This window comes from Panicum virgatum, chromosome 2K (assembly GCF_016808335.1).
Source record: "Panicum virgatum strain AP13 chromosome 2K, P.virgatum_v5, whole genome shotgun sequence".
NCBI lineage: Eukaryota > Viridiplantae > Streptophyta > Magnoliopsida > Poales > Poaceae > Panicum > Panicum virgatum.
Genome location: NC_053137.1, coordinates 50128028 through 50145834, shown reverse-complemented (window position 1 = coordinate 50145834; position 17807 = coordinate 50128028). Strand labels below are relative to the sequence as shown.

The 17807-nt window shown below is 49.0% G+C and overlaps 1 protein-coding gene across 1 annotated transcript; it reads right to left on the bottom strand.

Moving 5' to 3' along the window:
- Nucleotides 1-9334: 9334 nt before the first annotated feature.
- LOC120682976 (tonoplast dicarboxylate transporter-like) lies at nt 9335-12418 on the bottom strand. The gene is made up of 6 exons (XM_039964984.1): nt 11888-12418; nt 11279-11768; nt 10990-11033; nt 10771-10866; nt 10157-10667; nt 9335-10064 (listed from the first exon to the last, which is right to left on the bottom strand). Exons 1-6 carry the CDS (start codon nt 12323-12325, stop codon nt 10039-10041), a joined length of 1605 nt encoding a protein of 534 aa, XP_039820918.1. The 5' UTR covers nt 12326-12418; the 3' UTR covers nt 9335-10038.
- Between the last annotated feature and the right edge of the window lie 5389 nt (nt 12419-17807).

Here is a 17807-nt window from a genome sequence, read left to right as displayed (position 1 = left end):
GGGCTGGAAGAGGGAAAAGTGTGACTCTGAATGTTCTTGCATTGCCGATTTGCTTCTTCTGGGAAAGGACTGTGTGTGTGTTCCATTCAGACATGGCGCGATCTGTGTGCAGTATGCACATTCACTCATCATGCCTGTGGGAATCTTAGGTGGATTTGGGCTAGCTGCTGGGGCTGTTTCTGGCGGCCGATCTAGTCGAATCTCAAAGGAGATCAAATTCCTTTTCAGACACAGAAGCTTCATTTACAGCAGGAAGTTTCCCGGCTCTTGCAGGGAATCCGTTCAAGAATTCAGCTGTTCCGCGTTAAATTGCTACAGATATATCTGTACTCAAATCCATGTACTCCAAATAGGTATGTAAAAGTGATGCACTTTTGTTTCATAAAAAAATTGATATATACCTTTTGATGTTGCGCTTGTTATAATCTTGATGACAACATTTGTTGAGCATTCTGGAAATCATGATTCGTCCATGAAGTTTTCTTAGTTTTCCATAGATAACAACCAATTATTTGAACATTATTATTGTCTCACATGGTCGTTTCCGAAAAGGAAGCGACCTTTCTAAACATTATTATAGTTTCAAGAAATTTCCTCTCATGCAGACTTGTGAAACAAGGGTAATTGATGGAGGATATACTCCCTCCATTTCTATCTACATGTCGTATTAGGGTTAAGTCAATTTTAATTAGATTTTATCAAGTATATAGAAAAATAAAACAACAACTATACTATCCAACATATGCACTATCAATATATACTTCATGGTGGATTCAATGAAATAAATTTGTATTGTAAATGCTATTTTTTCTATAAGTTTGATTAAAATTTGCCAAGTTTGATTTAAAATAAACTTAATATATGACATGTAAATAAAAATAGAGGGAGTACGTATGTGGTACCGTGGAGTCCATTTTTCAGGAAATTAAATGCAGTACCTGTTTTGAGATGAAAAAAACATCTCTATATCCAGGTACAATATATGGTACATCTATATGTACTGTCAATATTTGGTCCAGTTGTTAAAAAGATTGATGGTGAAGCTGGGGTTCTGTTTACTCAATTTCTTCGTTGTCTGCGCGGCAGGTCACGGCGCAGCTGATCCATGTACACATCAGCGTGTAGTGCCACTTGCCATCTCGTTTTCTCAGGCGAGAGGGTCCACCAGTCACGGATTAAGGAGCTAGGGTGCTATTTGCCGTGTTGTAATCAGGACACCGACAACTAAAGTGTGCACTGTGTATCCAGTGACCAATAAGGACGAAAATATCACAAAATAAGCTGCTAGGAGCGGCCAAGCGAAGTGTAGTGTCATTCACATGATACACATTACAAGTCCACGTACATGGGGCCTAATACAACAACTTGTACTACAACTAGCTGGACTTTTGGTATGTCCCTGCGGCACTAGTTTCTTTGTTTTTATGGACAAAATGTTCGTATGAGTCGAAATTCCGTCCTGATTATCCTATTTTATTTAGCTTTGTGTGTAAGCAGCTCTCTAGATATTTGTCGTGCGTAGGCTGCTGTTTTATTTTTGGCAGCATGAGTTTACTGGGAATAGTCGTGCCGTGCATCACAATACTCGCTCTACTCCAAATTATAGGTCATTTGACTTTTTAAGCTTGAGTTTGACCACTCGTCTTATTCAAAAAAATTATGCAAACGTAGTTAAATTTAAATTATTTTTGAAGAACTTGTATTGATAAAATGACCGGTTAAACTTGACGTCAAAAAGTCAAATGAGCTATAACTTGTAACAGAGTGAGTACTAGTTATTATTACTATAATAGTTTCCAAAAGGATAAATTCCCATCCTCGTGAAATCCTGAACCAAATTTTAGATGTCACCGGTGGATCTCCTTTTGGTTCACTAGACCATCACAGCACGCCCTTACACGGGCTCTTAATTGTAGGAGGTATAGTACATAATTTTAGGAGTTCAAAAAAGGAGCAATGCTACAGCAACACCTGTCTTTGCGAGTCGGGCAAGGGGCCTAGCCAGGCCACACGGAGACAACAGACAACGGGTAAGAATTAATAAGTCTAATTAGCAACACGTGCTGTGAGTGGGGGCGGGTGGATAGCCCGACTGGTTTCAATGCCAAATCTCAGACCATGAGGTGCCAGGTTCTAATGAATCTGAATCTGAAGTCTAACCCAGCCTCTGGCCTCCAAAAAAACGTGCGGTGTGACTGGAAAAACGGACTGTAAAAAGAAAAGCAGGACAAAGAGATCTAGCAGCGTGCGGCCCTAGTTGTTGTTTAATTTGTTCCAAGCTAGCTAGAGCAATAATCCATCATCTGATCCATGCAAAAGCTAGCTAGGAAGCCTAGGAGTACGTGATGTTTTGCTCCGGCAGATGAGATCGCTTGGAATGGGATGGGAGGCAGTGCCGCCAACCCGCACAACCCGCGCCGCAGATCCTCATATCTGAGCGGCCCACGCGGTTCTGTTCTGCCCGCCCTAACCAGCGGCGCCGCGAGCCCGCAACGCAGGCATGCTCTCCTTTGCGGCGGCAGTGAAACTTCTTGGGTTTATAACTCAAAAAAAAACTTCTTGGGTTAGGAGAAGACCGTCATCCTTCAGCAGGGCAATCGGCCTCCCAATCGCTGATGATACGCTGAAACATGATGGGAGCATGTATGTCGCGCAGTTCGTGTTCAGTCCTGATCTAGTGGCTACGTTTCAAGCGCTCGCCGCGTTGTGATCCATTTGCTCAGGCAAATCTCAGGCACTTGAGGCCTGTTTGCTTTCCACACTGGAAAAGACGCCTGGCGCAGGCCGCGCTCCCAGGCGTCCGATTTCAGTCGCCTGGGATTGCGATGCATGCCTGGCGACGGTGTTGCCTGGCAGGGCACGAAGCAAACAGGCCCTTGGTGTCAGCTCCACACCAAGTTTAGAGGTGAGGTGCAGTGCTGGCGGGACAATGCGGGCTTGCCGCAAAGCCTGCAGGAAAGTTGCGGCGGAATACGGGCTGCCGCATCTCCCTGGCCGCAGAGAAGGACGCGGCTCATGCAGACTATGCCAGCGCAACCCATCTCGATTCAGTGAGAGTGTCATCGGAGTATTATGAGCATTAAATTTACTGATAAAGCAGAAGAGAGAGAAGAAGAAGTGTTATGAGATATGAGTGGAATGTCATCATCCTGATATTTTTCCGACTCGGTTATCTAATTTACAGTCTTGATAATTGTACGATGACACTCCTCATTTAGACTAACCTTAGCTTGCCTGGGGAGGCACGTACAGGTCGCAGAGGCTTGGTGCATGTTTTGAACGGCATGCACCTGGCACCGGCTATGCTCGTTCATTGTCATGGTCAGGTCGGATCCGGTACTCTGGTTGGACCGTCATCAGGTTCCACCCAGGCCATGGTGCCTGCCCCAGTCCCCATCGACCCCGGCGCCGGCGGCTATGCGGGTGGAAGGAGGAGAAGGACACCCGACCGAACCGGGAGCTTCGATGAACGACGTATAGAGACCGACGGAAACCGGCCGGATTATGAGCTAGGAAAAGCAGCGGAGAAGTAATTCATCACAGCAAATAAACTTGGACCATGCATCCTAGTCGTAGTAAATGACGGATGTGGTCACGTACTCACATGACAGTGTATATATAGAAGGTGGTTCGGTGGCCACACATGCTGAAATAATTAAGCGCGATCGGCCTGGAAGAAACAAATGTGCCGGTACATAAATTAAGGAACTGTTAATTTTCTAGGCTATACCTAGACGGGCACAATCTTAATTAGCGCTCCCGCCGTGGTGAATTAAGTTGGGAGCCAGGTAGCTAGCTAGCTTGAGCCTGTGTGTCAAAAAGGATGGCCGGGCCTTGTGTGTGTGCGCGTGTGTTAAACGCAGTGGCATTTCGTTTCACGTAGAGGAATATATAATAACTAGGCCATTATATCTGAGTGTTGCTACGGATAAAATTAATATAAATATCGAATATGTATAATTGCGCGTGCGTTAATTTGTAAGGATGCATGATCGAGTCGTGGATGGAGGGCTGGCCCGACTTGCGTACGGGATGGACTAAGGTCGACCTATCAATGACACAAAGACGACGGACCAAACCAAAAATTTAGATGGAAATCTTACCTGCTTTAGAAATATGTATAGATATAGATTCAACCAGACAGACGTAGTCTGGCTCGCTCCGTGCTTCTATACTTCTAGTCGCCATGGATAGTTACTCCCTGTAATCACAACTTTATCCAGCTAACTAGCTATTACTGAATTCTGAGAGCCATGTTCAGAATATAGCTATTAGGAGGTTTGTCCTAAGTCAACCTTTTCTAATCTTGACTAACTAAAAATATCTCTAAAATAATTTATTGCAAATAGAGAATGTTACAATAGTTGGATGATTCTATGACCATCATTTTAACACTATCAGTATTTATTAATTTTTGTAAAGTTGAAAAAAGTTTACATAAAAACCTAGAGTGAAGTAGCTATATTGTAACGTGAATGGAATAGTACTTATCTTTTTGCTGCATCCATGTACAAATACTATGCATACTCTACATTTGCCTTGAGCAAAAAAGAACATATAGGAGTACATAATTAATACCTGAGAGAAAACAATGGGGCCAATAATTGTATGTATTAATTCAAAATCGGCATTCAAAGCGTGCACAGTACCTGCAGAGGCGGCCTTTACCAGCTGCAAGCCACTGTTTTGATTTATTAATTAGATGGTCCATGCAATTCCTGTAGGCTGATGGTGATTAGGCCTGGGGAATCTTTGAACAAGCCATCATCCATTTATTTGGTCTGCAAGTAGGAAGGGCACTTGGTAGTACAGTTCTGTTCTTTAAATAATTCTGCACTCATTAGTTCCCAATTAGAAGTAGTGTACATCTTAATCTTGGAGTACATAGGCTGAGTTAGTTATCTTCAGAGAGTTCCAGGGACAACGGAGGAGTTGGTTATTCATTCATGCCTGCATGCCATTTGCTGACTATATGCAATTAAGTGTCGAACATTTAGTATGCTTTTAAACCTTAATTGTGTTTCTAAGGAAGCAGTAGTGTAGTGTTTCAATATTTTTTTCATTAGAAGTTGTTGACTATGCAATTAAGCAAAACATAGGAGTTGGTGATTTATGAATTGATTTTAGTAAAGCGTTTTTGTTGGTTTCAAATACTCCATGTCTGAATTGGATTCAAAAGTTGTTTTAAATTTGTCCTAACTCAAACGTCAATTTTGAGACAAACTTGTGCGTCGAATTCAATCGTCCAATGACAAGCTCCGATCCGTCTCAATGTTAATAAAGAACCAGTTATAGAAAGGTTTCGGCTAAAGCAACTCGGCTAACCTAGTTCTTTGCGGGGATGCGGGTTATGGAACAGTAGATTTTGATGGATGAATGCAGAGTGAGGGAGCTTGTTGGTCGACCTACTCTTCTACGGCGTGGAGCGAGTAGAGCAAGTAGGTGGCCCAGGCGGACAGCATCCAATCGTCCGCGGCTCCAATGAATCAGAGCAGTTGGCGCGATGATCACTGTACCTATCCGGCGGGGATTTAAGGGGTAATTGAGCCGGGGTGGAGGTCAGAGGCGGCAGCAGATCGGCGACAAGGATCGACCCAGCGCGGTCCTAACCCTAGCCGACGTGTCCGGGGTCGAGCGCGGGCCCGCCGCCCCCAACCAAAAGGAGGTCGCGTGATCAATCGAGCATTCATGGCTCGGTTCTAGCTATAGCTCACGTCGCCGGCCAGCTTAACCCTGCGATGGCGATGTGCGTGCGCTCTCTTGCTTCTCCGATCCTTCCGGCGGCGTCTATTATGGTTCAAAAGCTCATCGACCGTCTAGATAGCCACGTGTTTTACACGGCAGCGTGCAGCCGGCGGCAGCCAGCAGAGCTGGTTCCGCGCAGCCGTCCAGCCTCGCCGCCGGCGAGCACTTATCCTAATGCAGTGCTGCTGATTTCTTCTCCGGTATTAATGTCGCCGCCCGGGACCATGCGTGCATATGCATGGACTAAACATGTAGCAGTAGTATTGTCTTCATGAAAATTTGAGAGCATGTGTGGTGGCAAGCAGGTTGGGGGTAGAGGATCCGAGGCCGACAGAGTGGGTTCAAGGTATAAGCAATTACTCTCCAGCAGTGCGGGCATTGAATGGGAAATAGTGGCCAGAGAGAACAAGGCGTGGCGGTGTGATGCGTGCAACAGCGATGTGGTTGGCCTCGGCCTGCCCTGGCTGTGGCTGCCTTGGCATTGCCACGGAAGGAGCGACGGCTCGGGGGAGTAAATTGACTATGCCACTGAGAGATGTAACTTATCTTCTATGTATCATTGAAAATTAGAACATCTCTTCAATGCCATTGTTTTAAAATTTTCATCTCCTCTATGCCATTGCCGTCAAAAACTCAGTGACGGTAATGGCATATAGGAGATGAAAAAATTAAAAACGATGGCACATAAGGGATGAAAAAATATCCATCCGTTAGTGTTTTTTGACGGCAATGGCATAGAGGAGATGAAAAATTTAAAACAATAGTATTGAAGGGATATTCTATTTTTCAATGACACATAAGTGATGAGTTATTCTATTTTTCAATGACACATAAGGGATGAGTTATATTTCTCAGTGACATATGGGGAATTTACTTGGGAGCAGACCGGATGCATGCATGCATTTAATTGCGGACACGCTGTCCCGTCGTCGATCGGTCCCATCACATCCCCCACCTCCAACCTACTGTACAGGACAGGGCGCCCCTCTCACTATCTCTCTCTGGGGCTCAGCTACCAGCAGGCAGCCGCGAGGTAATACAAGCGGTTGCTCATGTGAATTGAATCAATTTGGATGTGGCTGCTTTGTTTGATTAGCTATTGGGTTTCTCGAGTGGCCAGGACATGACCTCTCTCCGAGTTAAGATGCGAGTCATCAGAGTATTAAAAAGGGCAAAAAGCATGGCGAGGGTGCTACTAGTGTAAATTAGTGCCGAGACATAAAATTACAAGAGCCAAATTATTGCTACTACTGCAGCATTGCTGCGGTCCAAAATCGACACTGTTCCATCAAGGATCAAGGTTTTTGCCTATGAATTGGCAGGTGACCATTTGGTAGCTGTCCTACAAATTATTATTAGAGCAGCTAGCTAGTTGCAAACCTTAAGGTTTTGGGGCTAAAACACCACGTCATGGGATTGGGACATGGACTCGCTCTCTGCCACATATTCGCATAGTCACATGTGTTCGTTGCATATTTGCAGGCACTGGACACCCAGAAGCTAGGTGTAGCCGCCCGGCGCGGCCCATCACAGTCGTGCTAGCTAAGCCGCGCGCCCTTTCTTCCACAAACATTCCGTTTGCAGCAAAGCAAACTCCATCACGGGCCCTTCTGGTACTGGTACACTGCAGATACTCCGTGCAGACACCATCACCAGCCACATATTCAACGCCGCCCGGAGGTCCCTGACGGGTTAAGTAGAAGAAGTATGCAATGAATCAGGTTCTTCTCTTCAACAGGATACAGAAGAGAAGAGAAAAAAAAAACTGGGGGGCAGTCCAGTCAGCAGCCCGCAGGGAAAGAAGAGGTATACCGTGCTACGCTGCGTTCCCATCCGGGTTGAGGCCGCAACGGTACCCGCGGTAGCACGGCACGCATGCTCTATCTTTGTGCCGGGCTGGCTCCCTCGCTCGATCGATCGTCATCGGCCTCTGCTACAGTACCGTGCCCTCGACGTATTAGGAGCAGGTGCTTGCGTGACGACGACGCGCCACCATTATATACGAGTCTCCATCATCGATCGAGCGCCCGAGCGAGCACGCCGGCCGCGTCGCCACCGACGGCAAGGATAGATATCGCGCGAATGTTTCCTAGCATATGCAACGTACGGGAACGCTTCCGATCGCTCAAGCTCCGGCGCGGCGTCTTCCCCGCCTCCGACGTCTCCGCCGCCGCTAATCACCTCCGATTCGATCCGAGCTCCCTGCTCGGTTCCTAGCTAGCCCACCGGCTGTCAAGCCGCCGCCCACCCCCTCCCCCTCTAGCGGACACTACAGCCCCGGCCGCCACCCTCTTCTTCTGTGATAGCTCGCGCAGGCTAGCTGCAGCTGGTGACTGGTACTAATTTGTTATGAGAGAAAAATATTGTTGGCTGACTGGTGGCTGGTGATTGGCGCTGATTTGGTGTGAGAGAAAAATACTGTTGGCTGGTTGCAGCGAACAGAGAGTAAGAATAAATTTTTCGCATTATACTCCGTAATAAACATCTGCTGCTTCCATCGCGCCGCATGAATGCATGGATGTGCACATGGCCCGCCCGCACTGCGCACTGTTCCGGCGGCGGGGCGGGGACTACTGAGCAGGGGGGGGGGGGATGACACAGAACGGGAGCGTCGATCGAACGGCATGGGCCGCCTCTGGCGGCGGCGAGCGGGTGTGGGCGTGTCGTCTGCATGATGGTGAGCGCTCGATCGATCGAGCTGGTCGGGTGAACAAAAATCTCTCGGCCCGTCGGCCGGTTCTTCCCTTCCGTCCTGTTCGGTTCGGTACAGGGAAAGTCAGTCTGTCCCATGCGCCCATGCGCGGCAACCGGTCCAGGAGACGGCATACTCCAGCACACGACGCCCATTCCCGTCCCAGCAACATAACGGAATGGGAAACTCCGACACTGGAAATTAACGGAAGACACAAATGTGTGCAGCTTCGCGCAACGGCCCAGAGGCCCAATATGGTCTCACAGACTGGATGGGCCTAATGGCCACTGCCAAGCGGTTCATGGGCTGGACTCCCTCCGGAGCACCGAGCCGTCCAGATCGGCCTCTCTTCAGGTTCCTTTTTTTTTTGTGACTGGTTCCTTCCCTTTTCTTTCTGGCCGAATATGCCAGCTCAGCTCTTTCCACACCACACTCGAGATGGAGGACAGAGCATTCGGGGTTTTATATCCAACCTTAGTCAGCTAGTATGTTTGACGCACGGATCGGATAAGATTAGTTGAAAAGATTAGTCAGCCTACCCCAACTTGTTTGGGAAAAAAGGCTATGTTGTTGTTGTAGTATCGGATAAGATTAGTGTGGTCGATGACGCTCACTTGCTTAATGCTATGCAGGATAAGCTTCATGCCATTTCTGGCATCAGTAGGCTGACGCGGAAAGGTTCCAATTCAATTGAAAAGGTATGCTCGGATCATCCTGCGATGTCCTGCTGATCTTTAATTTTTTATTTGAAAATAATGAGAGAGAGAGCGCGCGCGCGAGCAATCATTAGGTTCGCCAAGCACCACACCTCTATTATTCCTTTTTTGACATGGGGTGTACAAAACAAAATGCAATCTTTTTTTATGAAAACTACGCCAACCTACGCCAACCTGGTTGTAGGGTTGCCTAAACTTTATTGCATTATGGTGACAAATTTACAGAGTATAAATTAGAAGGAGCACAAGAGGCTTACGAGAACAAGTGGGATCGAGGGAAGGTTTACAACTAATTTACACAGGACTAAAGTTACTCCAAGCTACAAGCTTCATCCTATCTGCTGAGGATGAGCACCTATTTCCCCAGAGGGAAAGATCTTCACTACATCTTCTGAAGATCATCAGATTTGTTTCATCTTCCTGCCGAATGATCTTTGCATTAGAACCATATTGACTCTGGAATTGCTTTCCTGGAAAGGGTTTTTCATCTAGAGCTGGTCCACACCCAAGGCTGCGGGCAGAGACGCGAGATCAAGGCCGATGAAGGACCAAAAGCTGCTGCTGCTGCTGCGATAACAGGTGACGAAGAGACAAAATGCAATCTTCCAAGACCAAGGTTCAGGAAAATTCCATTTAATTGAAAATCACAAAAAGATGCTATATGATACAAATCCCATAGGTGCATTAATGCATATCTATTCATTCACTACAAATATCTATCCTAACTCTTTTCAATTTGAAAAGATAAAGATCTATCCTAACTCATGGATAATGAACAACGTAACGAGCCCGTCTTCATGGGGCAACGCATGCCGCAACTGATGCACTGTACAGCTTGGGAAGGCTACTAGGACCTGGTTCTGAAAACTGAATGTTCCAAAACTTCTAAGCCATGCCAAAAACCAGAGAACCTGCACCACACCAAGAGACATGAAGGAGTGAGTTGGTAAGTTATACCGTCTGAAACCGTCGTCGTGCAGTGCGAGAGAGTTCAGATGATTACCCAGTGTCGGCAGAAGGATCGTCAGAGACGCGACGCCGACGACTTTCAGCGGCATTCCGGTGAGCACCATGTCCTTGATGGTGATGTACCCGGTGCCGAAGCCGACGACGTTCCCGGGCGACCCGGTGGGCAGCAGGAATGACAACTGCGCGCCGATCGCGCCGGGGACCATGAGCAGCAGCGGGTGCACGCCGATGGACTTGCCCAGCTCGGCCAGCAGCGGCAGCACCAGCGTGGTGGTGGCGTCGTCGGAGGTGAACTCGGTGATGAGGCCGCTGAAGAGGCAGACCGCAGGCGCGACAGCCAGCGCCGGCGCGCCCTTCAGGAAGCCCAGCCCAGACGAGAGGATGTCCGTGAGGCCGCTCGCCTTGAACCCGTCGGCGATGGCGAAGCCCGCGCCGAGGAGCAGGATGATGTGCCACTGCAGCTTCCGGCACTTGCCCCAGTCCATGAGCTTCTCGCCGTCGTTCTTGCCGCTCGGGATGATGAACAGCAGCGTCGCCATCATGATCTGCTCACATGCATTGTTTTGCAAGTTGCTGCCTGGTGAGCTCATCCTGCAAACTGCCTCTGAAAAAAATAATCGAAGGGAGTGGGTCTTTTGTGCTACTTACAGTGACCGTTCCATCCCCAACTTTGCCGTCGAATAGGACTGCCCACCCAGGGATGTCGTTTGTCAGACTCCTGGTAATCCATAGAACAATGAGACCCTGCAAGAATCAGCCATTATTAATCCTTTGAGTTCTCTTGCAGAAACCAATATTAGATTTTACAGGTTCAGAAAGAAATTGGCCAGAACAGAATTGGGACAGAGAAAGTTAAACACAGCTTACCCCAAACACGGCCAAAACCATCTTCTCTGCAAATGCCATCGGACCTGTCATAAATCAATCAAGATGCAGACCCCGTCAGAAAATCGGAAGGCAATCATCAGGCTACAATAATGCTTCTGTAACTGTCAACGAAATACTCAAAAGTAGAACGTGTCTAATTTCAGAATATTCCAGCCTTCACTTGGAAATTGGCTGGCAAATACGGAGTACCAAAAGGAGCGCTGACCATTGGGCGTTGACCAGATCGATAAGAACATGCTAGCCATTGAGGAAGCCAAAAAAAACCTACCCAGCAAGCTGAGCTCCCTTCGGAGGTGGCTCCTGTCGAGGTAAGCGGAGAGCGCCCTCCCGGTGTTCTTGGAGCAGTACATGAGGCAGAGCGTGGCCCAGAGCGCCACGAACAGGACCAGTGACATGGGGAGCCCGAAGGACATCCACGAGCTGAAGGTGATTGGGCGCTGCTCGGGGAAGTAGCTCGACCACATCCCCACCAGGATGATGTTCACACCCGTGCCCGTCAGCGTGGCCATCCCGCCGATCGCCGACGCGTACACGACGCCGAGCACCACCGCCTTGGAGAACCGCTGGGCCTCGCGGGCATCCGAGCCGCCCTCCAGCTCGCCGCGCGGGAGCCGCTGCAGGATCCCCGTCGTCACCGGCATCATCATCACCGTGCACGGCGTGTTGTGGATCCACATGCTGATGAACATGGTCGTGCCGCAGATGCCCAGCAGCAGCAGGTGCGGCTTCACCGGGTCCCCGCAGAACAGCGCCGTGATCTGCTTGTCGGATCGAAATCGAAACAGCGTTAGCGTCTTTTCTTGCTGGTCCGGATGCAGAGTTGCAGGCATGGTGTCAAACGATTGGTGGTGGTGATCGGCGGAGGCGGCGTACGTACGTTGAGGGCGAGGCGGCGGTGGATGCTGTAGTGCTCGATGGCGAGCGCGAGGATGAAGCTGCCGAGGACGAGGGAGATGACGTCGTCCATGTAGGCCTTGGCGACGGCGTCGGAGGAGGAGATGCCGAACGCCGGGAAGAGGAACAGCGGCGCCATGGACGCGACGGCGAGCGGCACGGCGTCCGTGATCCACCACAGGAACACCCACGCCAGGACGCCGAGCATGTTGCGCGCCGCGGGGTGCCCGCCAAGGTCCACCAGCCCGCAGATCAGCGCGCACGCCGCCGGCCCCGACGCGACGGCCAGGTACCTGCCGGCGAGCACCGCCCCGAGCCCCGAGCAGCACCGGGCCCTCGTCGGCCTGTCGTCGTGCACCGGCAGCAGCGCCCTCGTGACGTCCTCCGACGAGCTCTCCCAGCAGGCGCGTCGCGGATCCATGGTCTAACTGTCCAAGGAATCACAATCACAATTCACAACGGACGAAATCGAGCGTGTCGGCCTGTGCTTGAGCCTTGAGGTGTGGCACCCGGAATGTTTGTCCCCTGGTTTTATAGGCTAGGCGGAACACAAAGAAAACAGCAGAAAAGGTGTTACGGCCGTGAGTTCATCTGGCCTTTTACACGTAGGAGGAGAAACGGCTACAATTTTTTTTTTCTCCAAAAGAAAAGGAACAATGATTCGAGTCGTTGATCGAGACAGAAGGTTCTGAGAGAACCGTGCTCCGCGACGTGCCACGTCAGATAATGCTCAGCTGGGGGAGGCTCATTCGGGACTTGTTGGGTTCTCGTTAGCGCACACAAGTCGAGAAAAGAATTTTACATGCATGAAGTGCTAAATAAAGTTTATTTGCAAAACCTTTTTAGTGATGGATATAACTTTCCGCGACGCATCTAATGATAGTAATTAATCAATTATTGGCTACAGTGATGCTACAGTAACCATTCTCATCACACGTCAGATGCCTCATTAGATTTTTCATAATTCTTAGCACAGGGTTTTGAAATTAGTTTTGTAAACTGACTTTATTTAACACCGTAATTAGCTGTCAAAATTTTCTAACACTCACTGGCGCATAGAACCGATCCGATAGCTGGTGGCAGGCGCTTTCCTCGGGCTCCCACGCCGCGTCCAACCTGGTGACTACAACAATTTTGGCGCCGATTTGGCGTCCAGATAAGCGCGGCCCCACACGAGATAAGACTCGTGCCGTCAACGCCGACGTGTCCGCCGGCCACTCGCCCCCGCCGCGCGAGCGAATCCCAGCCCTTGACGGGCCGAAGAGCTGGGTTGCCGGCGCGCGGCCCGCCGCCGGGGCCACCAACGGGAAGCGGTCATGTCGACATTCCCTGGACTTTTGCCCGCATCCTGTGCGGGTATCTCCACGCACGCCGGATACTTATTCGGGACGGCGAGCTTTCAAGGGTCCGCCTGGGACGGCGACGGGCGCGGCCAGGCCAATGCCATTCTGGTTCCGGCGGCGGGCGGGCGACCGGCGGGAGGAGGTGACAGACGGGCGGACGCCTTTGAAAGTGTTACCGGTCTGGTTCCGGTTCCGGCCGGTACCCAACCGGCCAAAATTCAAATTTTAAATTTAAATTCAAAAAATGAAAAATTCCTAAAAAATTCCTAAAAATACTTCAAGGTGTGATGAATCTAATGGTGTCAAATTTTCTCAAAAATTCATTCATTTAGCATAGTTTGTGGGAATTTAAAGTTAAATCAAAAAAGAAAAAGAAAAAAAATGGGCCGGCCCATGAAAGCCCACCGATCAAACCGGTCAAACCGGCCGGTAAACCGGTCAAACCGGTCGGTAAACCGGTAAAACCGGCCGGTAAACCGTTTGCACGGGAGCTTTTGAATTTCAAACCGGTCAAACCGACCGGTAAACCGGTAAAACCGGCCGGTAAACCGGTCAAACCGGTCGGTAAACCTGTCGGAACCGGTTGCACGGGAAAATTTGAATTTATTTGAATTTGGATTTGAATTTAACCGGTTTCCACCGGTTACCGGCCTAACCGGTCCGGTAAACCGGTACCGGAGGGCGGCGGTAACCGGTTTCCGGTTGGGAAATAAAACCCCGGTTGAGGCTCGTCGATGCGGCGCAGCGCCGGCGTCTGGTGGGGCGTCGCGGTCGCGCGCGCGCCCGGCCGCCGGTGCGCCCCTGCGGAGATGCAACCGGCGCTCTGCCGTGTCCCTGGACGCTATGATGCTCGGTCGTTGGGAGGAAGCAGTGCCCAAATCCTGGGTCTCTTCGATTATGTTTCTGTGCTAGCTCGTGCGCCTGAGATGGTAACACTTTCAATTTGTGCACGTGTCGGCAGGGCGGCGAGAAGCGTACGTGTGTGTGTTGCGTGGTGGCTCGCGCGCGCTGAAGCGGAAATATCAAATGCCAAGTCTAATCCGCATACCAGTGTCGTGGGCGTCGTATGATTGCATTGCCCCGACGGCAGACGTTACTTTCTCACCCCATAAATTCCGTAAACTCGAAAAAACATCACATCTAATGTTTCGACACATACATGGAGTACTAAATGAAATCTATTTATAATTTTTTTTATAGATGGGCTGTAAATCGCGAGACGAATCTAATGAGTCTACTTAATCCATGATTTGCAACAGTAATGCTACAGCAACCATCTGCTAATTATTAATTAATTATAGATTAATTAGCATCATTAGATTCGTCTCGCGATTTACAACCCATCTATAAAAAAATTTTGTAAATAGACTTCATTTAATATTTTAAATTAGTAAGATTCCATCGTAATTTTTTTTCAAAACATCTAAACACGACCTAAGCCCGACTCTGTTCGGCCATCCATTCCACACACGGCAGCAACAAGTTGCCGAGTGGAGCCGAGAGGCGGCGGCCTTGCACGCCTCATTGCTTGCCTACCGCATGACGTCAAATCGAAAGCGTCTGCCGGTCCGCTTCCGGGACTCAATCTCCAGCTGGTCGACGGATCGATCCTTCGTGCTTCCTAGGACAGGACGGCACGAGGTGAATCACCTCTCTCTCTCGCCACAGGCTCAGACAGGAATCTCATTAAGATATCGACACGAACGTTCCATGCGTCGCCACTTGTGTGGTGCTCGTAGATTTTTCTGCAGGAATTTCGTGCGAGCAAACACGACAGGTGGGCTGCATCCCCCTGCACGAATGTCCGCACAGCGAGAAACACAAAAACAATCTGGTGGACGTTGCGCGACGTACGTGACAGCTCGACGCGACGGGGGCGTCGTCCCGGTTGGTTACCGTCGACGTCGGCCGGTGCAACCATCCCAGGCGGCGGCGGGAGGGGAGGCCAGGCCCCCGATGCGGCCTGCCCAGGGCTCCGCCGCGACAGCGAAGACGGGTGAGGAGGTTGGCGGCCGCTAGGAGTCAAAGAATCGGCGGTGCCGCGCACGGCAGCTACTCGCGGGGCGGCCGTGGATGATCACCCGTTGACCGGCGAGACTCGAGAGGGAGGGGTCCCCACTCGCGCGACTGGGTCCCGGAGCGACCCGACACGGCCTGCCCAGGGGCTCCACCGAGGGACGCCGAGACGGCGGGCACCGGGACGAGCGTCTTTTTCTTTTTTATATTAAAAATAAATAAAAATTTCAAAAATATATGACCATTTTGAAAAATTTCGAAAATGGCCCCCGGTCGCCCGCCTCAGGGGCAACAGGGGTCCTGTCGCCTAAGCAACGGGCGACAAAACCTTAATGTAATTTTTTTAATTTGCAAAGAGGTCCCTGACCGGGGGTGTGTGTGGAGGGAGGGGGTCCTGTCGCCCCCCCAACGAGCGACAGTGGCCTGTCGCCCCCCACGGGCGACAGGGGGTCTCCCACCCTATATAAGCACTGGCCTCCATGCCTCCATTCCCTTCTCAATTGAGCCCAAAAATTGCATTAAAAATTCAGAAAAAAGAGAGAGGTGAGGAGAAGAAAAGTGGCGAAGCTCTGCCGAATTGCGCACTTGTGATCTACCGGTAACTTCCGTATGAATCCATTGATATTGTATAACAATTTAATTTAAGTAGCGGATTAGCTGAATTAGATTTGGTACTTTAGAACACTCGTTAGTATTACAATTTCAGTATTATTACAGACTTGTTTTTAAATTAATTATGAATTAGAATAGAATTATGACAGTATCTTATTGATATTGCAGCATAAGGCAATGGCTGCCTCTAATTGTGGAGGATTTTCATGGACCGAAGAAAAATCTAGTATAATACTTGATATCATGACCCATCTTGTTATCAGTAAGAAGTTGGATCCGATAGCGGATGGTACAATAGAGATGGTGTTGTCCAAAGTAGTAGAGTTTAAAGATTTCACATTATTTCGAGGTATTACAACGCAAGATGTAAATGGACACCTGCTAGAACGTCGGACGATATACATGAGAGTATGTGAACTAGCGAATCATCATAATATCATTGGATTCTTACAAAGTTCTTGTAAGATATGGATGCGGCCAGAGGTGTATGAGATGCACATTAAGGTAACTCTCATTCAGTACTAATCCCGTCCGTCATTTGGAATCCATATTTATGAAACAGTAACATTGTTGTTTAATTATATATTAGGATTATCCCGAGGACACGGAGTTGATTAACAAATCGATACTAAATTTCCGTAAATTAGTATGTATCTTCGGTGGACTTATGCCGCAAACTAGACGAAGGAGGTGGATAAGATCTTCGGGTGATAGTACTTGGCCTGCGCAAGAACAAATGACCGGAGGTTCGTCGAGTCATGCTGCAGCACCTCAAGCACCAACTTGTGTTAACTGGGATGACGACATGAATGACTTCATGCCCCCCAAACCATGGCCTCCAATACATGATGTTCCTCCCCCTTTACATGAACCTAGAACCAGAAAAGAGACAAAGGGAAATGCAAAAGGTTCATCAAGTCATGTTGCACCACCTGCAGCACAAACTTGTGTTAACTGGGATGACGATATGGATGACTTCATGCCCCCAAACCATGGCCTCCAACACATGATGTTCTTCCCCTTGTACATGAACGTAGATCCAGAAAAGAGAGAAAGGAAAAGACAAGAGGTTCGTCGAGCCATACTACACCACCTGCAGCACCACCATCTGTCAACTGGGATGACGACCTAGATGATTTCATGCCATGATCTATAACATATGATGTTCATCGGTTTAAAATGTATTCGCATTTAGTATTGTTAATGTTGTATTGTACTTGTATGTATGTCTCGTACCTAATTTGCATTCACTGGCCATGTACATAATGACGAGTTTGAATCGTACTTAGTCGTAATGGAACATCGAAGTATAAACATACCATCTATCGTATGTAATGGAAAATACGAGAGTGATCAGAGGCGAATGTTGAAGTGTACAAATAAGCGGTCCACAAATATCTCATTATAAATAAACATCAGAGATACAAACATCGGATATATCTAACTACCCCTAGGGCGTCGGACCCTCTTAGCCCTCTGCTGGGCACAAGCATGGCCCTCGGAGTAGGTGTGACGATCCGGAGACCTCACCTGTCGCTCAGGACGCAAAGAGGGCTGCGGTGTCTGCTGCCGAGAGATCCCAAGTGGTGCTCCTCCTAGCTGTCGAGTTCCTCTAAGGTGACGCCCTCGTTATCTGGAACGAACGTACTCGAAACAAACCCTGCGTAACATATAAACGTAAACCAACATATGTTACGTGGTAAATTAGTGAGTGTATTGAGAGAGTGTTTTGTACCAGGTCGAAAGGAGCAAGAAGGTCCGCCGCCCGCATCGGGGTAGAATCCTATGCATAAAATACGGATGTTAGCGTACGCTCGTGTCTTTCGTCATGACATGTAGAAACCGAAATACGAAACATAAACTAACCTGTGTAGGCCGGTATCTGTGGCCCCGGTACCATCCCTGGATACGGTCCGCCAACTGGTGGTGCCC

Coding starts and splice junctions, on each gene's coding strand:
- LOC120682976 (XM_039964984.1), bottom strand. CDS start 12,325: ATGGATCCGCGACGCGCCTGCTGGGAGAGCTCGTCGGAGGACGTCACG. Junction 11,769..11,887: donor ACCGCCGCCTCGCCCTCAAC/GTACGTACGCCG, acceptor TCCGACAAGCAG/ATCACGGCGCTGTTCTGCGG. Junction 10,867..10,989: donor TGGTTTTGGCCGTGTTTGGG/GTAAGCTGTGTT, acceptor TGATTCTTGCAG/GGTCTCATTGTTCTATGGAT.